The sequence below is a fragment of the Ahaetulla prasina genome, chromosome 8, assembly GCF_028640845.1.
Source record: "Ahaetulla prasina isolate Xishuangbanna chromosome 8, ASM2864084v1, whole genome shotgun sequence".
NCBI lineage: Eukaryota > Metazoa > Chordata > Lepidosauria > Squamata > Colubridae > Ahaetulla > Ahaetulla prasina.
In genome coordinates, this window is record NC_080546.1 from 24,184,242 (window position 1) to 24,210,547 (window position 26,306).

General features: G+C 39.0%; 2 protein-coding genes across 3 annotated transcripts in view; one reads left to right on the forward strand and one right to left on the reverse strand.

The window, feature by feature from the left end:
• The window catches only part of C8H4orf17 (chromosome 8 C4orf17 homolog), a 130,722-nt gene that overhangs the window by 21,665 nt on the left and 82,751 nt on the right, over window positions 1-26,306 (forward strand). The window lies entirely within an intron of this gene.
• Window positions 5,175-22,052, reverse strand: LOC131203427 (alcohol dehydrogenase 1B-like). 2 transcript variants are annotated; one of them, XM_058193619.1, is made up of 9 exons: window positions 21,927-22,052; window positions 20,657-20,758; window positions 19,082-19,220; window positions 14,891-14,978; window positions 14,573-14,783; window positions 13,095-13,358; window positions 9,215-9,350; window positions 6,455-6,593; window positions 5,175-5,448 (listed from the first exon to the last, which is right to left on the reverse strand). In XM_058193619.1, exons 1-9 carry the CDS (start codon window positions 21,942-21,944, stop codon window positions 5,403-5,405), a joined length of 1,143 nt encoding a protein of 380 aa, XP_058049602.1. In that variant the 5' UTR covers window positions 21,945-22,052; the 3' UTR covers window positions 5,175-5,402. The 2 variants fall into 2 exon arrangements, with proteins under 2 accessions (XP_058049602.1, XP_058049603.1); XM_058193620.1 differs by lacking the exon at window positions 9,215-9,350 and adding an exon at window positions 10,864-10,999.

Sequence of the window (26,306 nt, forward strand, 5' to 3'; positions counted from 1 at the left end):
TCATCCATGAATCTCTTTTCTCCAACGCACAGAAACCATGCAACTGAGATCATGATCCCTGAAATAAAATTCTAATCTGCATCTGACTTTCACTACTTTCTGTATTGCTCATAATTCCTGGATCCCTAGCCTAGATCATTATGGGTTTATTTAGGATGTCTTTTCTGACATGGGTTTTAGCCAGTTCCAGAGAAAGAAATGTGATATGAACAAAGACAAAGAAATAAAAATGGAGCCAGACCCTTTGACTTCTGCTCTTGTACTTGTTTGCTTCCTCGGAATTTGATTTTCAGAGTTTTCTGATGTCTGTCTTGATAGACAGATCTAAATTTCTTTTTGATCCTTTCAATGCCTGAGATGGGATTTTTTTTTGAACAGCTACGGCAGTGAAAATAAATGTTTTGAAGCGAGATATTATGTCAGTAGATATTGCCTTCATTCAGGGGTGGGCTTCAAAAATTTTAGCAAGGGGTTCTCTGCCTGGTTGCTGGGTGGGCGTGGCCATGGTGGGCATGGCCTAGTCAGCCTCCTGCACCATGGCGGTGGGGGGGTGCGTGTTTTTGCCTTCCCCTGGCTCTGGAGGCTTTCCTCGGGCCTCTGGGAGGACGAAAACGGTCTCCTTAGGCTCCCTTACCGAACGTCCAGTAGGTCCATTTTTCATCCTCCCCAAATCTCTGTGCGTGCCCTGCACTTACCTGCATACAAAATGGGCCAAATGGCAACTCCTGGGAGGGGTGGGATGGACAGAGCCAGCCAGGAGTGGGATTTGGGGATTCTCCAAACTTCACAGAATCTTAGCTAGAGGTTCTCTCGAACCCCTGCAAACCCCCAGCAGCCCACCCCTGCCTTCATTCCTTGTTTGTGGGTTTTCTGAAGGCACTCATATAACCATTGAGGAAGAAGACAAACAAGTAATCTGATCCAAGAGGTTTATTATTTTACAATAACATCATGTGGGAATGCTCAAAATTACTAACCCAATAGTATCTCAAATCCCTTGGGGATAGTGAATCTCTAGCCTATGTTCTATTAAGTTGTCCCATCTATAAGTGAAGTCTCTTCCAAAAGATTTTGGCTCCTACTCTTTGGCAGTCTTAAGTGATAAAAAGTGCCAAACAATTATAAAAGAATTATGAGTGATAAAGTACCTCTCTTGACCTTTCATCCATTCTTCTATAGGTCAAACCTGTTTGACCTGCTTGTGCTCTTTTAAGTGTAAGTGAATAGTCAGTCTAACTAAATGAATAACCAACAGCGGTTGTTCTTCTAATCTTGTCTTTCCACCTTGGCATGAATAGAATAGAATAGAATAGAATAGAATTTTATTGGCCAAGTGTGATTGGACACACAAGGAATTTGTCTTGGTGCATATGCTCTCAGTGTACATAAAAGAAAAGATACGTTCATCAAGGTACAACATTTACAACACAATTGATGATCAATATATCAATATAAATCATAAGGATTGCCAGCAACAAGTTATAGTCATACAGTCATAAGTGGAAAGAGATTGGTGATGGGAACTATGAAACGATTAATAGTAGTGCAGATTCAGTAAATAGTCTGACAGTGTTGAGGGAATTATTTGTTTAGCAGAGTGATGGCCTTCGGGAAAAAACTGTTCTTGTGTCTAGTTGTTCTGGTGTGCAGTGCTCTATAGCGTCGTTTTGAGGGTAGGAGTTGAAACAGTTTATGTCCAGGATGCGAGGGATCTGCAAATATTTTCACGGCTCTCTTCTTGATTCGTGCAGTATACAGGTCCTAAATGGAAGGCAAGTTGGTAGCAATTATTTTTTCTGCAGTTCTAATTATCCTCTGAAGTCTGTGTTTTTCTTGTTGGGTTGCAGAACCGAACCAGACAGTTATAGAGGTGCAAATGACAGACTCAATAATTCCTCTGTAGAACTGGATCAGCAGCTCCTTGGGCAGTTTGAGCTTACTGAGTTGGCGCAGAAAGAACATTCTTTGTTGTCCTTTTTTAATGATGTTTTTGATGTTAGCTGTCCATTTGAGATCTTGCGATATGATAGAACCCAGAAATTTGAAGGTTTCTACTGTTGATACTGTGTTGTCAAGTATTGTGAGAGGTGGAAGTATGGAAGGGTTTATCCTAAAATCTACCACCATTTCTACGGTTTTGAGTGTGTTCAGTTCCAGATTGTTTTGGTTGCACCACAAGGCTAGTCGTTCGACCTCTCGTCTATATGCGGATTCGTCATTGTCTCGAATGAGACCAATCACTGTTGTGTCATCTGCGAACTTCAGTAGCTTAACAAATGGATCATTGGAGATGCAGTCATTGGTATACAGAGAGAAGAGGGGAGAGCACACAGCCTTGGGGGCCCCTGTGCTAATTGTACAGGTATTTGATGTGATCTTGCTTAGCTTCACCTGTTGCTTCCTGTTTGTTAGGAAGCTTGTGATCCACTTACAAGTCTGTTCCGGTACCTGTAGCTGGTTTAGCTTAGTTAGAAGAATGTCTGGAATGATGGTATTGAATGCTGAACTAAAGTCTACAAAAAGGACCCTTGCATAGGTCTTTGGAGACTCAAGATGTTGTAGGATGTAGTGCAGAGCCATATTAACAGCATCATCTGTTGATCTATTTGCTCGGTATGCAAATTGCAAGGGGTCTAAAAGCGGATTCGTGATGGTTTTCAGGTAGGAAAGCACTAGCCTTTCAAAGGTTTTCATGACTACAGATGTTAGAGCAACTGGTCTGTAGTCATTCAGTTCCTTGATGGTGGGCTTCTTCGGCACTGGGATGATGGTAGAGCGTTTGAAGCAAGAAGGAACATAGCACATCTCTAGTGATTTATTGAAAATATGGGTGAAGATGGGGGCCAATTGGTCAGCACAGACTTTTATTGGGTTAGATTAGCACTACATGGGAGGCAATTCAATAATGCCAATTTATTTTTTATCCTTCCTTCATTATTCTATAAATAACTCAAGCCAGTGAATGTACTTAATGTACTTTCTCTTGCTATTTTACCCACTATACTTGCTATTTTACCCATAATACCAATCCTGTTATGTGAGCCGGACTGAGAGAGACTGACTGGCCCAAAGTCACCCAACTGACTTTTCATACCTAAGGTGGGACTAGAATTCACTGTATCCTGGTTTCTAGCTTGGCGCCTTAACTTTTAGACCAAACTGGCTCTCTTTCTTTTATTTACTAATACTTGAAAAAAAATTCTAATCCCACAACATTAAAAATGACAAAAGAACTTCGACAAGCTGTTAATATTTACACTAAATAAAAAGCCGTGTATCATTTTCCATCTTGAATTTATAAAAGTATAAATTCCATCCTGCTGCTCAAAAAAGTGGAGAAAAAAAAATAAAAGCACAGAAATGGTGGTAAAATAAATCTCTGTTTCTAGAATTGGAAGTAGTTAAACTTGCTGCAGATCATGACTGCTATTGGATTATCTAGCTTTTGGTATATTTAATATGTTTAATTGTTTGCTTAGTTGTTGCATTTAACCAAGATGATGAGTATTTCCCCGAACCCATTTATCTATAAATGGCAGGGGGTAGGGGGGAAATGTGAGGACAATGAGTTACCAATGAGATAGACAATATAACTAGAAGCCCTGAGTAAATTTAAATGGGACCTATTAATGAGACTTAAAGGTAAAGGTAAAGGTTTCCCTCGCACATATGTGCTAGTCGTTGCCGACTTTAGGGGGCGGTGCTCATCTCCGTTTCAAAGCCGAAGAGTTAGTGCTGTCCGAAGACGTCTCCGTGGTCATGTGGCCGGCATGACTCAACAATGAGACTTAGTGAAGTCTAAATGTGCATGGGTTTCCTTGGACTTGAAACCCAACAGAAACATCTCTCTGAATTTATTTCATCCTTGCAAACAGACTGAAAAATATAGCTTAATTTAGAATAGGATGAGTTACAACTTCAACAAAGCACCAGACTACACCTGTTTCCCTATCTATAAGAGCCACTGAACCTTATTCATTGGCCTTTCATTTATCTATTTGTCTATGTAGTGAAAATAATTTGTGAGAAAAAAAGGTTATGAGCACACATGCATACAATTTTAGAAATCCCCTGTCTTTTAGGAGCACATAATTAACCAATCACGAGAGAGAGAGTGAGGGCAGAAGATGATGAAATAGGGAAAGTGTACAAAACACAGGAATGCTAAGCATGTTTATAACTATATTTTGCCTAAACTTTGTTTTCGTGTGGGACTGCCTTAATTTCAGGGTTGTCTTCCTTGCGGGTAAATTCAGCAGTAATAATAACACATGAACCAGAAGGGGAAGAAAAGAGAAAGAAAAGAAATAATTCTGTTTCTGTTGACTCAGCTTATTGAAGTATATATGCTGCATAATGCATTTCTGGTGGATTTCAGAGACAGAAATGGTAGTTTTCTATTTTTTTTCTGAACCACAGCCAAACGTCAGGACGCAGCGGATGCTGAAACATCAGAAAAAAAAGTTTATATTTAAATGTGGTTAATTGTTTGCTTAGTTGTTGCATTTAACCAAGATGATGAGTATTTCCCCGAACCCATTTATCTATAAATGGCAGGGGGTAGGAGGGAAATGTGAGGACAATGAGTTACCTGATAGACAATATAACTAGAAGCCCTGAGTATATTTAAATGGGACCTATTAATGAGACTTAAAGGTAAAGGTACCCTCGCACATATGTGCTAGTCGTTGCCGACTTTAGGGGGCGGTGCTCATCTCCGTTTCAAAGCTGAAAAGCCAGTGCTGTCCGAAGACGTCTCCGTGGTCATGTGGCCGGCATGACTCAACAATGAGACTTAGTGAAGTCTAAATGTGCATGGGTTTCCTTGGACTTGAAACCCAACAGAAACATCTCTCTGAATTTATTTCATCCTTGCAAACAGACTGAAAAATATAGCTTAATTTAGAATAGGATGAGTTACAACTTCAACAAAGCACCAGACTACACCTGTTTCCCTATCTATAAGAGCCACTGAACCTTATTCATTGGCCTTGCATTTATCTATTTGTCTATGTAGTGAAAATAATTTGTGAGAAAAAAAGGTTATGAGCACACATGCATACAATTTTAGAAATCCCCTGTCTTTTAGGAGCACATAATTAACCAATCACGAGAGAGAGTGAGGGCAGAAGATGATGAAATAGGGAAAGTGTACAAAACACAGGAATGCTAAGCATGTTTATAACTATATTTTGCCTAAACTTTGTTTTCGTGTGGGACTGCCTTAATTTCAGGGTTGTCTTCCTTGCGGGTAAATTCAGCAGTAATAATAACACATGAACCAGAAGGGGAAGAAAAGAGAAAGAAAAGAAATAATTCTGTTTCTGTTGACTCGGCTTATTGAAGTATATATGCTGCATAATGCATTTCTGGTGGATTTCAGAGACAGAAATGGTAGTTTTCTATTTTTTTTCTGAACCACAGCCAAACGTCAGGACGCAGCGGATGCTGAAACATCAGAAAAAAAGTTTATATTTAAATGTGGTTATTTCTTTTCTTAGCAAAATCAAGAAATTTTATTTAGACTTTAAGTGAGGTCAGTGATAATAACTGTTCATGACTATTTTTATCAATAGATTAATATTGTAAGAACTTTCAAGGCAGATTAAAGAGAGGGTGAAAAAAACAGAGGAAAATGGATGAATTCTGCCAAAAGTAAACCTTTCTAACATGCCATTATTTCTGTGAAAAAATTAATAGCATAGATAAATCTGTATCCTCTTTTGTAAATGAGGCACTCCGCTACTCAACTTTTTTCTACAGTATAAAAGACAGCCCTAATAACAATGTCAGCCTTCTGATAGAAAGTATAAGGAAGAAATAATTCGGTGGCGCAAATGTTCACACAAATATGTGGAAGCATCAGTTTTTCCTGTGACATTTCTTAATCTTTTAGATAATTATCAGCATTGATTTCAATTGATTATCACCTTATTGGTGCCTTTATTCATTAATAATGAACTGAAATACACAGTATTCATTGATTTGTCATCTTTAGCCAAAATTTTCAGAATAGCTAATATAATTAAAATGACAACAAAATCAATTTTTCAGTATAAAATGACAAGTATTTGAAAACTTTAACCTAAATCTAGTTTCTGTAAAAAATGGGGGAGTTGTCTCTGGAGTGGAATTAAAAATTCAGGTTGCAGGCACAACATCGGGATCACCTCTGTTACATCATCCCAATTGTGCAACTAAGCAAAGCCAGTAATATTTTCTTCAAATTCTCTTAGTACAATTTTCTTCTTTCTAGGATTTAGGCACTTTGCCTGAAACTCAAGGCATGTAGCTATTTTGCAAAGTTTCTGTTGGCAAAACAAACAATTCCTCAATATGAATTTTGACTTTTAATTATGTGAGTACGTAATACAATTCATTATCTTTTGGACCATATTTATGCATTTTAAGCTGGGTGGGGGAAGCTTTTTTTTTTTTTAAAAGGAAGTCTTACCTTTTTCCTGAGTGAAGCAACTCAAAACCTTCGTTGATTTTATCAAATGGTAAAGTGTGAGTAATTAATGGATCTAGGCTAAACCTTTTGTTCATGAAATCCGAAACCAATTTAGGAACTGTATCTTTACTTTTCCAGTCTGAAAGTAAAAAAGGATATAAAGATACTGCATTAATTTTACAAAGTCATTTAAAATGCACTTCTACAGCTTTTCTTGAGGCAGTAACTCTTAATAAAAATGGACTAGGTGTCATGTGATATTAGATGAACTGCTGATCCCAGAGGTGAGGCGTTTGCTATCAATTGAGGAATTCACAATATAAATTACAGACTTTTTCCTGTATTGGATAACATATGGACTCTGTTCAAATTTCTATGATCCTATCTATTCCTCATTCTTGAAATCCTGGTTCTCAGAGGGCAAGGAGTAGGAACCAACCCATTCTAAAGCTCTTGCTTCAATATTTGTTTCTATGCATTGAGGAAAGTATTAGGGAATTGACAATATTATCATGTCTGTCCTTTGTAAAGATTCCTGGACCATCATTGAAAATCAACCTTCCTTGACCTAGTGTTTTCCGTAAGTGTTGGACTTGTGTTCCATAAGTGTTGGATCACGTTGTCTGAGAAATGCTGGTGTTCAAGTCTAGCATTTCTGGAGAATATTAAATTGAGAAAGGTCGATATGAATAAGTAAATAGTAGCACCATTATAACAACCATATGGCTTCATAAGGAATTTGAGAACTCTATTTCTTATGGATTTTTCTCTGCCTCTCAGTACAATTTGCATTTATATAATGCAGGTGCTCTGAATCTTTTTAAAAAATAAAAAATAATTAGAGCTATGAAAAGGGCAATTGGGATATTCCCCAGACTCAGTACTCACTTCCTCTGCAACTAATATTAATTTCTTTTTGGAAAAAAATAACCCAGATTTTTTTTTTTTGCCTGCAACAATAATATCCTGAAAGATAGCAACTTTAGGGAATCAGAAAAATTCTACTGCAAAATGTTTAAACTCTTTTTCCAGAAACTCTGCTACTTGACTTAATATGTTCTTCTCCCTGAGACTCCTGCTTTTAAGTTTTTAAAAACATCCCTTGAAGGAGTCAGATATTCCAATTTATATCAAGACATATTGAAATTCTGGTAGAGTTTCTGGATCCTGTTTTATTTAAACGTAATCATTTAGGAAATTTATTATTGTGTTTGAAAGGACTTTGTTGGTCTTTTTAGTAACTAGTTTCAGGAGAAGTAACAGTCTGCTGGTTGTTGGATGACCGCCAGCTGTTCAGCCAACCGTGTAAGAGAAATGATGAGAGTTCTCCTCTATCTTTCCTTAAAGGGCAATTGGGGTTGTGAGCAGTGATGAAATCCAATTTTTTTTATTACTGGTTCTGTAGACATGGCTTGGTGGGCATGGTGTGGCTTGGTGGGCGTGGTAGGGGAAGGATATTGCAAAATCTCCATTCCCACCCTACTCTGGGGCCAGCCACAGGTGGTATTTGCCAGTTGTCTGAACTACTCAAAATTTCGACTACCGGTTCTCCAGAACCTGTCAGAACCTGCTGGATTTAACCCCTACTTGTGAGTAATAGCAGAACTACATCTGATTCTATGATTTGGTGACAGAAGATCAAGTATGGGACAACCTTTTGGTGGCAGGAGACTACATCTATCATTAAGTATTGTATCATTAAGTGTTAAATTTGTACTCTATGACTATCATTAAGTGTTGTAAGTGTTGTACCTTGATGACGGTATCTTTTCTTTTATGTACACTGAGAGCGTATGCACCAAGACAAATTTCTTGTGTGTCCAATCACACTTGGCCAATAAAAAATTCTATTCTATTCTATTCTATTCTATTCTATTCTATTCTATTCTATTCTATTCTATTCTATTCTAATGGGGCATGGGGTGAGGATTGCTTTGATGGGTCAATGATTCATAATGGATGGATGGGATGTTTAATATAGGTTGACAAAGATAGGATTTTCATTTTTTTCCCCTTCCACATTTATTTCTGGGTTCAGTAATTGCATTTATTTCTTAAAGTAGGTTAACATTAACCGTTTTTGTTTGTCTCTTGCCTCAAAGTAATAGGAAACCATATTATTATTTTTAAACAAGAGTGGTCTGCCAAGATTCCAGTGACTGCAAGCAAAATGTTAAGAACAAATTGCAGTATCTAGATCCAATATACTGATGACAGAACATTAAATGCAATGAGCCTCTTCCTCATCTGGTGCTTTCCAACTATGTTGAAATACAGTGTTGCTGCAAATGAAACCATAGGCAAAACCACTTGGGGATGATAGAAACTGAAAAGTAAGTGATTGGGAAAAGATGATACACAGAATTTTAGCTGTTTAGGCATTGAGATGACTGACAGTCTGTAAGCTAAGTTGGTCTTGATCCCCATCACCTATCTATTATATAATGAGCCATGGTGGTGCAGTGGTTAGAATGCAGTACATCTGCTGCCTGCCGGCTGCCTGAAATTTGGCCGTTCAAATCTCATCAGGCTCAAGGTTGACTCGGCCTTCCATCCTTCCAAAGTCGGTAAAATGAGGACCCAGGTTGTTGGGGGCAATAGGCTGACTCTGTAAACCACTTAGAGTGGGCTGTAAAGCACTGTGAAGCGGTATATACTGTAAGTCTAAGTGCTATTGCTATATTATACTGGTAATATTGAGCTTCTCATAGTAAAGGGTACAAAAGAGAGAATGTATTAATAGCCAAATAGGGGCCCTACCTCCAAATAGAGTTCCTTTCCAAGTGCGGCCTGTGAAGAGAAGTCCTGTAGAAAAGGTCATCGTAGAATCCGTAGGTGGTACTCCCACAATGATACACTTTCCATAGTTCATTTGACAGGAACTCAAGGCAGCCACCTAAAGTCAACCCAAAGACATATACCTGAATCAAGCCAAAGTCAATGTTTACCACTCCAACCACAATTCTTCTTCCATTGACCTTTCACATAGGATTTTATTATTCCAAATGTATCAATAATATCATCTCCTCAAATGGTCTGTTGTGGCAATGCCTTCGTATGATAAACTACCATGAAGAAATTTGCAGAACAAAAGTTTTCAATTTCTTTTTTTCATGGTCTCCTGTATCTACTATGGTGCCTTAACCACTATACCAAACTGGCCAGGGGTGGGATTCAAATAATTTAACAACTGGTTCTCTGCCTTAATGACCAGTTGGGTGGTCATGGCTGGGTGGTCATGTGACTGGGTGGTCATGGCCAGCTTGGTTGGTCTCACCCATAGGAAATTTCTCCTTAGTTCAACTCACAATAAAATAGCACTGTTCCAATATTTAGAATAGAATAACAGCGCTGGAAGGGACCTTGGAGCTTTTCTAGTCCAACCCCCTGCTTAGGCAGGAAACCCTACACCACTTCAGACAAATGGTTATCCAGTCTCTTCTTTAAAACTTCCAGGGTTGGAGCATTTACAACTTCTGGAGACAAGTTGTTCCACTGTTCTGTCAGGAAATTTAAGGGACTCCTACAAAAATGAGGGGGTCGAACTATTTTCCAAAGTACCAAAAGGCATGACAAGAAACAATAGATGGAAATTAACCAAGGAGGGAAGCAACCTAGGACTAAGAAGAAATTTCCTAAGGGTGAGACCAATCAACCAATGGAATAGCTTGCCTTCAGAAGTTGTGGATGCTCCATCACACACAAGCAATACAGTTACAAGATAATTTGAAATCTTTACAATCTAATACTTTAAGCTAACTCTTCAATACTGAAAATCAGGATCAAAATACATAAACATAGAAACGGCATTTCAACCCTATTACAAATTAATAACATCAATTCTGCTAATTAGAACGTGTATTTAAAAAGACACAAGAACTCTGACAAGAAATTCCTGGTCTGTATTCACCTTTTTAAATCTCCTTCCCTGACCTAATCCTGTCAAGAACAAGGAAAGATTCAAACCTAGAAACAAAGAGAAATTTTCTGGCAGAATAGTCAACCAATGGAACAGCTTGCCTTTGCAAAATGTGGGAGCTTCATCACTGGAAGCTTTCACGAAGAGATTGGATTGCCATTTGTCAGAAATGGTATAGCCATGGTGGCGCAGTGGTTAGAATGCAGTACATCTGTTGCCTGCCGGCTGCCTGAAATTTGGCCGTTCAAATCTCATCAGGCTCAAGGTTGACTCAACCTTCCATTGTTCCGAGGTGGGTAAAATGAGAACCCAGATTTGTTTGGGGCAATAGGCTGACTCTGTAAACCACTTAAAGAGGGCTGAAAAGCACTGTGAAGCGGTATATACTGCAAGTCTATATGCTATTGCTATATTATACTGGTAATATTGAGCTTCTCATAGTAAAGGGTACAAAAGAGAGAATGTATTAATAGCCAAATAGGGGCCCTACCTCCAAATAGAGTTCCTTTCCAAGTGCGGCCTGTGAAGAGAAGTCCTGTAGAAAAGGTCATCGTAGAATCCGTAGGTGGTACTCCCACAATGATACACTTTCCATAATTCATTTGACAGGAACTCAAGGCAGCCACCTAAAGTCAACCCAAAGACATATACCTGAATCAAGCCAAAGTCAATGTTTACCACTCCAACCACAATTCTTCTTCCATTGACCTTTCACATAGGATTTTATTATTCCAAATGTATCAATAATATCATCTCCTCAAATGGTCTGTTGTTGCAATGCCTTCGTATGATAAACTACCATGAAGTAATTTGCAGAACAAAAGTTTTCAATTTCTTTTTTTCATGGTCTCCTATATCTACTATGGTGCCTTAACCACTATACCAAACTGGCCAGGATTCAAATAATTTAACAACTGGTTCTCTGCCTTAATGACCAGTTGGGTGGTCATGGCCAGCTTGGTTGGTCTCACCCATAGGAAATTTCTCCTTAGTTCAACTCACAATAAAATAGCACTGTTCCAATATTTAGAATAGAATAACAGCGCTGGAAGGGACCTTGGAGCTTTTCTAGTCCAACCCCCTGCTTAGGCAGGAAACCCTACACCACTTCAGACAAATGGTTATCCAGTCTCTTCTTTAAAACTTCCAGGGTTGGAGCATTTACAACTTCTGGAGACAAGTTGTTCCACTGTTCTGTCAGGAAATTTAAGGGACTCCTACAAAAATGAGGGGGTCGAACTATTTTCCAAAGTACCAAAAGGCATGACAAGAAACAATAGATGGAAATTAACCAAGGAGGGAAGCAACCTAGGACTAAGAAGAAATTTCCTAAGGGTGAGACCAATCAACCAATGGAACAGCTTGCCTTTGCAAAATGTGGGAGCTTCATCACTGGAAGCTTTCACGAAGAGATTGGATTACCATTTGTCAGAAATGGTATAGGCAGGGGTGGGGGGGTTGGATTAGATGCCCTACAAGGTCCCTTCCAACCAGTGGTGAAATCTGAACCAGTTTACCAATGGTTTGCTGGCAGTGCATGCGCACTGCACGTGCGCATTCACAATGCGCACATTGCACCAAATGCGAAGTGTGCGTGCGCACTCACATGCAGTGCATGCCAAAAGGAGGCATGGGGTAAGTAGAACAGTACGGGGGGGTGGGGAATCAGCTGTGGCACACAATCTTTTTTTTTACTTTTAAAAGCATTTTTTTACAACCCAATGAATAGGTTATAGAAAAATCCTTTTAAAAGTAAAAAAAAGAGGTTCTAACGATCGCGTGGCTCAGCTGTGATCATCAGAACCTGGTTTTACCTTTTAAAAGCATTTTTTAAAAGAAGTGGCAAGTGGGCAACCGGGTGATTGGATGGACATGGGCGGGAGGGGGGGAAGGATTTTTGCTACCGATTCTCCGAACCACCCGCCACCATCACTACTGGATCAGCTGATCCAGTCCAAACCGGGAGCATTTCACCCCTGCTTCCAACTCTGTTAATCTGTATGATCTGTAAATTTCTATTTTTTCTATCTTGACTGCATTCCTGCAGTTTTGTTATTGCAACTAACTATTCACCTGTTAAATGGTTCTTGGAAGTGGGGGGGGGGGAAAGTGGGGAAAAAAACTCTTTTGCACTTTAAGCCTGAGTTTTAAAGGGGCTAGAATTTTTCTGGTAAGGAAATGGCTATGTGCTTATTTCTTCTTTTTCTTTTCCTTTCCTTTGGTTAATTACAAATGAGCAGGAATGTCTGAGGTGTGTGTGAGCTACTGGAATTGTTAGGCAGGCCAGCCGGCCGGCACACCTTGACTATTGAGCCAATTCGAAGAACTCCACAAAGTGTTAACAAACAGTTCTCCTGAACCGGTGTGAAGTGGTTGAATCACACCACTGAAACTGGCTCCCCTAATCACATGACTCCTTTACCAAATTGAAAGGTGCAGTAAATGCTGTGACTATATGTAATAGGATGCAGAAGAAATACAGTAAGCGGTTTCTTTGCCTGCAGCCATTCCCGTTGAGGTGAAAATAGAGTAAACAGGGCCAGGCCCTATTACTGGTTTCCCCAGATAAAATCCCTGCTGCATTTTGTTACTTAGCACCCTACAATTATTGCAATGATTATTTCAATAAAGGCCACAGAAATGTTGGCTTTTAGTAAAAGATAACTTCTTTCCCATGTCCCTTTCAGTTCTTCCATTGTGGTACTTCCTTAATGCACATACCATGATTTCAGGTTTTCCAACGACTTCAAAGGAATATTCTACTCCTTCACCCCCAGTCAAGTCAAAGATCACTTCGTTGATGGGTTTCTGGTAATCTTTGGGATTGATACAGTCTGTGACACCGATTTCTTTAGCCTTGGGGAATTTATCCTTGTTGATATCAACGCCAATGATTCGGCAAGCTCCAGCTTTCTTGCAGCCCATGACTGCTGAGAGACCAACTCCTCCGAGTCCAAAAACAGCACAGGTAGAACCAGGCCGCACCTTTGTTAGCATAAAAAAATGGAGCATTATGGGTTATGTACTAACAGGGTTAATGAATCTCTTTCGGTCCAAAGATATGGACCAATATGCAATTTTGAGAGGGTCTCACGTGTATGATCACAAAATGATACCCTGGAAAGAATTGCACATTCATTGAATGGCTGCTATAAAATGTAACCAGTCACAAATATCTACTTTCTACAAGGCTAACTAGACAAATTGTTTTTCATCAATATCTCTAATCTCCCCCAAATAATCTCTTCTACCTTTCAATTTTCAACTGTATATTGGACATTAATACAGTTGAGTGAATCCAGAGGTATTTCGCAACAAAATACCTTATGCCACCAGGCTTGAAATCTTAGGCTTGGACAACCTAGAACTACGCCGCCTACGGTCTGATCTAAGCGTAGTACACAAAATTACACAAAACTACAACATACTACCTGTCAATGACTGCTTCAGCTTCAACAGCAATAATACACGAGCACACAATACATACAAACTCAAGATAAACTGCTCTAAACTCGATTGCAGAAAATATGACTTCAGCAACAGAGTGGTCAATGCCCGGAATGCACTACCTGACTGTTGTTATATCCTCAACCCTCCATAACTTTAACCTTAAACTGTCTACTGTTGACCTCACCCCATTCCTAGGAGGTCTGTAAGGGGCATGCACCAGCACACCAGCGTGCCTTCTGTCCCTGTCCTACTGTCCCCATTTATTTGTTCCCATTTCCTGTATCTCCATGTTTATACTTATTCCTGTTATCTCGTACATGTTTGACAAAATAAACAAATAAATGAAATAAAATAAAAACAAAAACTTGGCCTGGCAGGCCTGGTACACTTTTAAAGTGTACACTGGCCTGCAGCCACCAACATTTTTATTTATAGAAATGTCTAATTCCATCATGGAATTAAAATGAAGTCAAACCATTATGAGCAGATATATGGCATTATAGCTGCATGTGACATGTCCTAGAACAGTGGTTCTCCACCTGTGGTCTGCAGACCTCTGGGGGCATGCGATGCCATCACAGGGCGTCTGAGAAGGCTTGAAGAAATATTATCATTTAAATCTTGAGTTAGGCTTTGGAGGTCCATGGCCATGGTCCATGACCGCAAAAGGTATTTAAAGTGGGTCCGTGGTGAAGAAAAGGTTCAGAACCGCTATCCTGACCTAGAACATGGAGATATAAGAAGCTTACCTTTGCAGCATTTATGGCAGCACCATAGCCAGTAGAAAACCCACAGCTGATAAGACACACTTTTTCAGGAGGTGCTGCAGGATCAATTTTGACAACCGAATCCTCGTGTACTACAGTATATTCTGTGAAAGTGCTGGTACCAACAAAATTGTGCAGTGGTGTTCCTTTGTAAGTGAATCTACTGGTGCCATCCTCCATTAATCCAGACCCTCTGTGAAGGTTCAAAAACATGGCAGGGGAAATCAGAATTATCGATCATGGGGTTATCAGGCAGGACAAGAAAGTACAGTAGTGCCACAAGTCAGAACAGAAACTCACCGATCAATCTTGCAGAGGTTGCCTGTAGGATGCAGACAAGTACTGCATTTGCCACATTGGGGCAGAAAAATGGGAATGACTTGGTCTCCTGAGAATGAAAAAAAGATCATTATCAATGGGCTTGAAACTTCCAGACAGCTTAGTGGCAGTATTCTACAGAGGAATTATTGAGTCTGTCATCTGCACTTCTATAACTGTCTGATTTGGTTCTGCAACCCAACAAGACAGACACAGACTTCAATGGATAGTTAGAATTGCAGAAAAAACAATTGCTACCAACCTGCCTGCTATGTAACTAATTTTGGAGGGAAAAATTAAGCGGGAAAAAGCTTGATGATCATTGGCCAGCCCCCTCGCCAAGATACTATATAAAATACTACCTCAATTCAACAACCACCACCTCAAAATACTACCTCAACTCAACAACAACAACCTCAAAATACTATCTCAACTCAACAACAACTACCTCAATCACATCTACAAATAACCATCAACCCAGCAATTAATTCAAACCCACCAAATAATATGACCTTACTTATCAAAGATGTCCAAATGGTATTTTATTTGGCCTGGAGGACAACGACGAATCTGATGATATCACTAAGATTCGCAACATTATAAGAAACTAATAAACCAAACATCTCCCCTGATGACATCATCGAAATTTCAAGAGATGGCCCTGAATTCAAATACAACGATGGCTCAGTAGCTCCACGATTTTGCAGTTATTTGCAAAAATGAGTCCATCAAACGCATATTCAAACATACGATAAATTCAATCGCCAAAACCAACATCAGCCATAACAAACTTCACTCACGTCCCAATTTATTCATATTGCAAAGAATTCATTCCCGTGAACTCTGCTCAGAACTTAAAAGACCGTCAAGAGCAAGGACATACTGATTTATATATTGACTACCATGCCGACTATGTCAAAAGAAAGTCCCACAACCCACATCCTAATACCCAATCCTCCTCCATCCAACCCCCCATGATCCAAAACTAGGCACGCACACCCTTGACTTCTTCTATATCAACTACTACTGATCATAAATACAAACTATTTAATGCAAGAAGCCTTGTAAATAAAATACCCAAATTCCTCCTCTTACTAAATACAGCTATATTTGCCATTATATTTGTCTGTGAAACTTGGCTGAATACATCCCTCCCTGACTCCAATACTACAGTAAGAGACTATCATGTTTACTGGTCAGATTGTGAAATCCATAGAGGAAGTGGTGTTGCTATCTTCTACAAAAAGTCTCTACATCTAAAAAAATATTCAAATTACACGGGAACTTGCTCTTCCTGAGACCATTGTCTGTGACCTTTTCCTTAAATACCACATTTTGATTCTTACTTTGTTACGACATCGAACATGTGAACAAGTTACTTCACTACTAACCTGGGCAGCCTCCTGCCCACCCCCAATAATCTTTCTTGTTGACATTAACTTACCACTTATTAATTGGGCCCTAAATGAATGTACAACTAAACCTATACATGCAGCCCTGTACAATACTGTAACTAATCTAGGACTTGTTCAACTAGTAACTAACAACACTAGACTCAACAACTGCCTTGATTTCATCTTCTGCAACAGTTTTTAAATTCAGTTTATAGACTACAAATAAAAGAACCATTCTCCAACAGCGACCACAGTATGTTTGACTTTTGTCTCAACTTAACACCCTCTCAAAAATAATAATGATGGGATTCCCTGTTATAACTTTAAAAAAGCCAACTATGATCTCATAGACAATGAACTCATATCTTGATTGGCAAATTCTATTCTTTGGCTGTAATACTGCTGACGACCATTACAACATTTTCTTGCGCGAAGTCAAAAGACTCATTAAACTTTATGTACCACTAATATCTCACAAAACCAGAAAAATTAAACTACCATATCAATAATACCATATCAATCAACTACCATCAATAATGAAATTACAATCCAGAAAAAAATCTTTTTGGTGAAAAAACAAAACTAACTATGTAGTTAACTTCAAAAACCTATGCCAACAAATAAAGACTAAATGTAACAATTATCACATCAAGCAAGAAGAAAATCTTCTATGCACAAAATCCACCCATGCCTTCTATAATTTTGTAAACAACAAACTTAAAGATTCGAGATCCATCCCAGCTCTAAAAGAACCAAACAACGAAGACTATATTGATGAAACAGTTAAAGCCAATCTCCTTAACACGTTCTTCGGCTCGGTCTTTGTAAACAGCAACAACACACACACACTCAATATTTCCCAGCCATAGTACAGACAATTACAATTGATCTTGTACATATTGATTTTACAAAAGACAACACTGAAAAGGCACTATGCAATCTAAAACCATCTCTATCTATTGGACCTGATGAACTATATGCATACTTCTTAAAAAAGCTTTCCACTGCAATTGTAGAACCTCTAAGTATAATTCTTGAAAAATCTTTCAGTATCAGCACCTTGCTCTACCAATGGTCACAAGCCAAGATCAAACCTATCTTCAAAAAGGGAGACGCTAGCCTAGTTGAAAATTACAGACCAATCTCTTTATGTTGCGTCACCTGCAAAGTCATGGAATCAATCACTAACCAATCTATTACTCTCCACCTAGAGACGAACAACCTACTTTCTATCAAACAATTTGGTTTCAGAAAAAAAATTATCCTGTAATCTACAGCTACTATTTTGCAAAAACATATGGACTACACATCTTGATCAGGGCAAAGCAATAGACGCAGTTTACATAGACTTTTGTAAAGCTTTTGATTCGGTGGTACATGACAAATTACTTCTAAAACTAAAATCCTATGGCATTTCTGGATTCCTATATAAATGGATAGTTGCCTTCCGGTCAAACAGGCAACAAGTGTCAAAATAGGAAGCGCTCTATCAAATCCTGTACCTGTTAATAGTGGTGTTCCCCAAGGCAGTGTTTTAGGTCCAACACTCTTCATACTTTACATAAATGACCTTTGTGATCATATTAAAAGCAACTGTGTTCTCTTCGCTGATGAAATTAAACTATTCAACACCACAGACAATGCAACTACCCTTCAAAAAGACCTTGACTATATGTCAGATTGGTCTAACAAGTGGCAACTTCAAATCTCAACCAACAAATGCTTTGTCTTGCACATTGGCAAAAAAAAATAAAAAATCAGAACATAAAATACAAATTAGACGGACATGACCATGTAGATGATTCTGGCAAGGACCTTGGAGTACTCATTTCTAAAGATCTAAGTGCCGGAGCCCACTGTAACAACATTGCCAAAAAGGCACTAAGAGTTGTTAATCTAATCTTGCCTTCTAACCTAATGAACCTAACCTTCATCTCTGGTAATATTGTACTACTAACTAGAGCATATAAAACATTTGCTAGATCAATGCTTAAATATAGCTCATCTGTCTGGAACCTGCACTGCATATCGGACATAAATACAATTGAGAGTCTAGAGATATTTCACAAGAAGAGTCCTCAACTCCTCTGCTCGCAATAAAATACCTTATGCCACCAGACTCCAAATTTTGGGCTTAGACAACTTAGATCTACGCAGACTTCAATCTAACCTAAGCCTAGTACATAAAATTATCTACCACAATGTCCTACCTGTCAATGACTATTTCAGCTTCAACCACAACAATACACGAGCAAATAATAGATACAAACTCAAGGTAAACCGCTCCAAACTTGATTGCAGAAAATATGACTTCAGCAACCAAGTAGTCAATGCCTGGAATGCACTACCTGACTGTAGTTTCTTCCCCAAACCCCCAAAACTTTAAGCTTAAACTGTCTATTGTTGACCTCACCCCATTCCTAAGGGGTCTGTAAGGGGCATGCATAAGTGCACCTGCGTGCCTACCGTCCCTGTCCTAATATTCCTTTCTTACTTACTCTTTTCATGTATCCAAATTATGTTTTTCCTTTTCCTGTTCTCTTATATATGATTGACAAATAAAATAAAGAAATAAATAAAATAAATAAATCTGAATTTTGATCACGTGATCATGGGGATGCTGCAACAGTCGTAAGTGTGAAAAACAGTCATTTGTTTGGTTGTTGAACAAATGGTTGTAAGTCGAGACCTCCCTGTATGTAATTTTTAATTTCTAGTGGTTAATTACCTTATTGATTTTATTCTTTACTGGGAAAGGTTTTGCACTCAATTTCCATACCTGGTTTCATACTGGTAATACCTTCCCCCACACTCTCAACCACGCCAACTGCTTCATGTCCAAGAATAATAGGTAACTTTGCCTTTGTAACACCCTTTAGAATGTGGGAATCTGAGCCACAGATTCCAGTAGCCAAAATCTAGAAAAAGGTAGAAGATAACTCATTGGAGTACATTATTTTAGGCTTTACTTACAGTAATATCATTTTTCTGTTAAACCCTTCAACCTCAATTTTCAGGAAGAGCTATAAGTACAATGTTTAAAATTGGTAACTTTCCATAGAAAAATGCAGTTAATTAAAAAAAAACCACAAGTATTGGAATTATTTAAAGATTGCAAGAATCACTTTTAAAACCTCATTCATTTTAAAAAGCGAGATAACAAAAATAGAGAGAGAGTTTGGTCTAGTGGTTAAAGCTCCAGGCTGGAGACCAGAAGACTGTAAGTAATATTCCTGCCTCAGGCATGACACTTGGCTGTGTGACTTTGGACCAGTTATGTAATCTTATAATGTCAGGTTTAGTTGATGAGACGGTCAGTCAATTCCTGTTGAAACTAACAAATCAATATTTGATTGATCTCAAAAAAAGGGAAGCCTGCGTTCAGTGGTGAAATCCGAACAGGTTTGCTACTGGTTCGCTGGCCGCGCATGCGCACTGTGTGCACGCTGCATGTGCATGAGCAGTGCACACCAAATGTGCACTCTGCGCACGCATGCACACCAAAAGAAGGCTTGGGAAGGTAAGTAGAAGCAAGGGGAGATCAGCTGTGGCGTGCGATTTAGCTTCACTAGAAAGCAGGATTTCCTGCTTTCTAGCAAAGCTAAACTGCGCTGCACAGCTGATCCCCCCGTTGTACTACTTAACTTCCCAAGTCTCCTTTTAGCACATGCTGCACACACACGCATGCGCAATATGTGCCAAAAGGAGGCTTGGGAAGGTAAGTAGAACAGCGAGAGGGGGGATCAGCTGTGGTGCGTGATTTAGTTTTGCTAGAAAGCAGGATTTCCTGCTTTTTAGCAAAGCTGAACCCTGCTGCACAGCTGATCATCAGAAATACCTATTCAGAGGAACTGATAGTTTTTTTTAACTACCAGTTCACCAGAAAAAAAATCCTTTTAAAAGGCTCTGGAGATCCCACCTGAGTTGCCTGATCGCCAGAGCCTTTTAAAAGCATTTTTAATAACCTCTTCAGCCAAAGAAGTTGTAGAAAAAATGCTTTTAAAAGGCTCTGACAATCCCAGCTGAGTTGCCTGATTGTCAGAGACTTTTTTTTTGTTTTAAAGGCAAAAAAAGATGCTTTTAAAGGAAAACAAAAACCTCTGACGATCAGGCAACTCAGCTGGGATTGTCAGAGTCTTTTAAAAGCATTTTTTGCAACCTCTGTGGCTGAAGAGGTTGTAGAAAAAATGCTTTTAAAAGTTAAAAAAAAAAGTTGGCCATGCCCACCCCGTCACATTACACCCCCCGCCCACCAAGCCACGCCTAAAGAACCAGTAGTAACAAATTTTACATTTCACCACTTGCCTCAACATATCCCATTTGAGATGGTTGCGCATAGATTTATTTCCTTTACCTTGATGCGAACTTCATGTGCTTTTGGTGGAGCTACTTCTATTTCCACAATACTAAGTGGTTCTTTAGGTTTCCAGAGTACTGCTGCCTTGCATTTGATTACCTAAGAAAATGGAAGCAAGAGAAGGTTTATTCTAAGAGAAGACACTCATTAGTTCATTGATTAATCAGGCATTTATAGGAAAGCCTACTCTTCTGACATCCAAAATCCATTCCTTCCTAGCTGACTGTTGAGCTCAGTTTTGACCAACCAAATTCTTTCTCTGACAACCCCTTTTCCTACAATCAGATATGCTATAGAATTATCCATGTTAACATTTTGTAGTTCTTTTGTAGTTCTTTTGAACTTCTTTTCTGTTCCATGTGTTGGCAAGCCATTGAAATGTTTCTTGTTTAATTAGAATGGGATTGATTTACTTTAAAAAGAAAAGCCAGGAACCGAAGGATTGAGTTTAAGTCCACCAAATATAAATGGACACGTGAGATTTGTATTTGTTGAACAGACTCTCACCTCCAATGCTACCTCTGTGCTGTGGACGGAATGAACTTTTGGAATTACAGATTTACAGATTAACAGAGTTGGAAGGGACCTTGTAGATCATCTACTCCAATCTCCCACCCAAGCAGGACACCCTACACTATTTCTGACAAATGGCAGTCCAATCTCCCCTTGAAAGCTTCCAGTGATGAAGCGCCCACAATTTCTAAAGGCAAGCTGTTCCATCGGTTGATTGTTCTCACTGTCAGAAAATGTCTTCTTATTTCCAGGTCAAATCTTTCTTTGTTCAGTTTCCATCCATTATTCCTTGTCTGGCCTTTGGGTACTTTGGAAAATAGCTTGACCCTTTTCTCCCTGTGGTAGCCCCTCAAATATTGGAACACTGCTATCATCTCTCTCCTGGTCCTTCTCTTCACTAGACTAGCCATGCCCAGTTCCTGTAACCGTTTATTGTATGTTTTAGCCTACAGACAGCCCTAATCATCCTGGTTGCTCTTCTAGAGTCTCAACATCTTGTTTTGGTCACCACACTAAAAAAAAGATGTTGAGACTCTAGAAAAAGTGCAGAGAAGAGCAACCAGGATGATGAATGGTTTTAAATGCAGTAAGAGTTTTTCAGAGTGCTACTGACAAAAAAAGTGCCAAGGGTGAGTGGGGGATACAGGAAAACTTTAGGATCAGGCAATTTGCCAACCACAGTGGAAACAATTCTATATTGTGGTATATCTCAGAAATGAATAATCACCATTAAAAGAAATAATTGTTTACTTACTTTCCCTGCAGTGCTCATGGTCCTTTGTAACACACTTCACCTCTTCTAGGCTATTCTACTTGGTGCAAAACAGTTTGCCGTCAAAATATGGATTGCAAAAAGCTTACTTCTTTTCAGCTAATTATAATACTTTCCCAGCTCCACCCAACCAACTTAACCACTCCTTTACTTTGACTAATCTAATCAGGGTGTTTTGTAATATCAAACAATTAGGCAACTAAATTTATAGATTACCAGGAGTTTTTAGCTTCAGTATAGATATTATTAACCAGACAAGTAATGTATCAAGAGTTGTGTTACATAAGACCAAGAAACAGCAATTTTCATGGGCACTTGTGAAAAATGCAAATACATTGGCAAGCTCAAGAAAAAGCACAGAAAACAAATTACCAGTCTGGTATGGTTGCAGATGAAATAATGTACTTTCTGGTTCTTGACTTTAAAAAAAATATATTGTAGAATTGTAAAAGATGGTGATTGGAGAGCTCTAGCAACTTTACTTTGAGAATATGACAATGAGATTTTCAGATTAGAAAAAATTGTGATTATTGATTTTTATGCATTGTGTGGAGCAGGGATATCAAAGTATATTTCATTGAGGGCTGCATCAAGGTTGTGTTTGACCTTGGGGGCTGGGTGGGCGAGACCGGGGTGAGCATAGCTAGCTCAACATCGCTCATGTCAGGCCCCGTACTCCCAGTCTCCATTTTTGGCTGCGATAGCCTCCTGTAGTGCTCTGCCAGCGAAAACAGAGCTCTGTTTCGACTGACAGAGCACTGCAGAAGGCCATCACAGCCAAAAACGGAGCTCGGGAGGGCCATTCCATTTTCACGGGCAGAGGCACTGTGGGCTGGTCCTTCACTGTTTCCAGGGTGGCCCCATGGGCCAGATCTAAGCACCCTGCGGGCTGGATCTGGCCCAGGGGCCTTGAGTTTGACACTCCTGGTTTGGAGTGACAGTGATTGAGAGATAAAAAACAAAGGAAAAAAATCTCCCTCTTTCATAATAATAGAACTAGGAGTATCAAGACATACTAAAGTAAATGCCACTTCATGCATAATTACGCTCTGGAATGACTCCAAAAATAGTGACAGCCGTAAAATGGAAGGCCGAAAGCAATATTTATGGTTTATGGACCTACAAAGAGAATTTGGACTTTGTATTGTTGTTTTATAGAGCGGAACACTATTCTCAATACTTCTTTTTGAATGGCAGTTGCTGATAGACAGAGACCACGGAGTACAATTGCGCTTGTAAGTTTCAGAGGGAATCTTTGGTTGGCTGCTGGTAAGCTTATACTTTGGTTGGTAAGCTTATACTTTTGAACTTTTGCTCTTAAATAATAGGACAAAAGGTAGGAATTGTAAGGAGGTGCTTAAAAGCAATGTTTGTATCCAATATACAACGCGTCACTCATACTGAAATGGCTTATATGGTTGCCGGGTGAGTGAAACCTGTAAAGAGGCCATAAAATGCGATGTTCCTCCTTCAATAAAGGAAAGGAGAGTGACATCACAACTGCACCACCTTCCAGTTTTGTTGCTTTATTTTATTGTTGCAGATACACTTATATCCCACATGTTTCCAGCCTCAGTTTAAAACCATGGCCCCCTGCTTTTAAGCCTCACCTATTTGCTATTAGAAAATCACCTCTAACTTCCATTATTTTATTGTTACCTTAAGGCCATGATGGCGAACCTATGGCACGTGTGCCCAAAGTGGCACATGGAGCCATGTTGCCAGGCACATGTGTCGCCACGCATTCCTCTTCCAGGTTTCTGGCATGCATGCCCGTGTGACGATCAGCTGGCCTTTGTGCATGCAGCAGTGCTGGAAACTGGAAGAGCTGGTCTTCCATTTTTCTGCGTGATCATCGCGCATGTATGTGCACATGTATGTGCACCAGAAACCCAGAAGACTAGCTGGCCAGTGCACATGTGTGCACCGGAAACCGGAAGTTCATTTTCGGGTGCGCGCATGCGCCCTGGGCAGCTCCTCTTCTGGGTTACTTGCAACCCAGGCGAGCCCACGCGCATGCTCCCTTTTTGGCACTCGTTGTTGAAAAAGTTAGCTTTCACTGCCTTAAGGTGATAGGGAATGGTCTTTTTGCATGTTGATTTGTCTTGTGAAAGTGGCGGAAATGTTTTAATTTTAATTAGCTTTTTTGTTCTCCGGTATTCTATAGACAGCAAAAGATTTGCTGGATGACTGAGACAACAGAGGGAAGACCCTTTAATACATTGTTTATGTTACTGCAGTGATTCCTTTGTCTTCACTCTGGTTTACATGGATAGAAAGAAGCTCAGCTATTTTTGAGTCTCTACAGAGAGCCCATTGAGAAATAATGACTAAGAAGCAAGAAGCGGAATAAATGTTGTGTCATCCTGATAATATTTCAACATTTCTGGAAATTAGACAAACATTATTAACTGAAGACCTTTGGCCACATTGTATAACTTATTGACTTTAGAGTAAAATTGATGATTAAGCCAGGCCAGCTGACATTGCTAGTAGGTTACTTATGAATGGTCTATCCCAGGGGTCTTCTCCAACCTTGGTCCCTTTAAGACTTGTGGACTTCAACTCCCAGAGTTCCTCAGCCAGCTTTGGACTCTGGGAGTTGAAGTCCACAAGTCTTAAAGGGACCAAGGTTGGAGACCCCTGGTCTATCCAAATTCCATGTGCAGTTGGTATATAATTATACATTTGCTCACTGCTCATCAAGTAAGGAGAATCTATTCATAAGATTTTGATAGTGTAATGCTATTTGGAAATGATCCACTGTCAATGTACCACATTTTTCATCTCGTATGAGTTCTTAAGGATGTCATTTCTTTAAAACAAAGATGAAGTCCCCTAAAGTCTTGCCTCACAAGTAATATGGATTGGGTGTGGGAAGGAATATCTGCAACAGTTTGAAACTGAATACACATCTAAGTTCTTTTTTAACAGGCAACCAAAAAGCATTTGTGATTTATGAGAATCTTCAATTATTTCTTGCTGGTGAACCCCATACTTAGCGTTACAAAAAGGGAAAGAATTCAAAAAGGAAATAGGATATGTTGGGGGAAGAAGCATGAAGGAGTTCCTAAGAACATACTCACATGACCATAGCTAGAACTGAATGAAAGTCATAATTCCAACCTGATGGTCAAGAGCTATTAGGAATCCTTATCATGGTCATTTCAACATCTACTAGGAATGCATCTCCCTAGATTCCCACACAGACCTGGCTGTGTTGAAAAAGCTGCACTAGTTGAAAGCCTGGCTATAAATTTTCTTTTAAGAAAATCATAACGGTTATTCCTTCTATAGAACTAATTTGTGCTAATCCAGAATTGGACCTGTGACTCTGCTCTGTAGCTCCAGAGCCCTTCTACAGGTTCACCCTGTCTTCCAGAGTTTGTTCTCTATCTGCATTTAACTTGCAAGGATCAGGCTTGTATTTTTGTTGCAAAAACAAATGTAGCAAGATAATGTCAAGGATGGGCAAGTTGTGGTCTAGAACCAATTTTGCTCTTTGCCATTATTTTATTTATTATAGTAGCCAGCTGGTTGGTTCATGGAGAATTCTGAGCATTTTTTTTTGCACATAATTTTTATTTTTAAACAATTAAACCAGAAGATGAAAACTAACCTCAAACTAATATAAAGGAAGGAAGAAAAAAAGAAATTAAAAAAAAAAAGAAATCAAAGAATTAGCAAAAAGTACATGAAAAAAAATTAAGAAAAACAAAAGGAAAGGAAACAAAATGAATATAAAGAAATGGCTTATGATATTCTTCACACCAGTGTTAAGTACAAATATATTTTATCTCTCTCTAAAGTTAGATCACTATTCTTTCTATAGTCTATCCTGACTAACCATCAAAACCATAAATCACAAATTCATTTTGTTTTTCATATTTATGCAAAAAGTTCATAAGAGACTTTCAGTCACCAATAAATGTAGGGTAACATCTTTTCTGTAATCAATTTATTCATTTGAGCAACAACTGTCCACTTGATTTTGCATTGGAAACGATGAGCATTTTAAGAATGTCAGGTGGTTAAAAAATGGCTTTTGAGGATTTGAAGGGAAGAAAGAAAACTGTAGCTGGGTAAAAGTCTGTTTCTAAGGAACGAGAGCAACATTGAAAACACTTTTTTAAAAAGAAACCTTTTAAGTCCTATTATATCATAGATTTATAGAAGAACACCTTGCACAATGCTCTCAGGCGGCTATATTACATATGATATATATTTGCTTCTTTATCTAAACTGTTAGGCAAATCCAGATTATGTTGAAATATTCATGGCATCTTGCCAGCCCTTGCCAGTAAATGTCTATATGGAGATTCTCAGTCATCCAGGTCATGGGTGTCTCAAAGGTGGGACAAC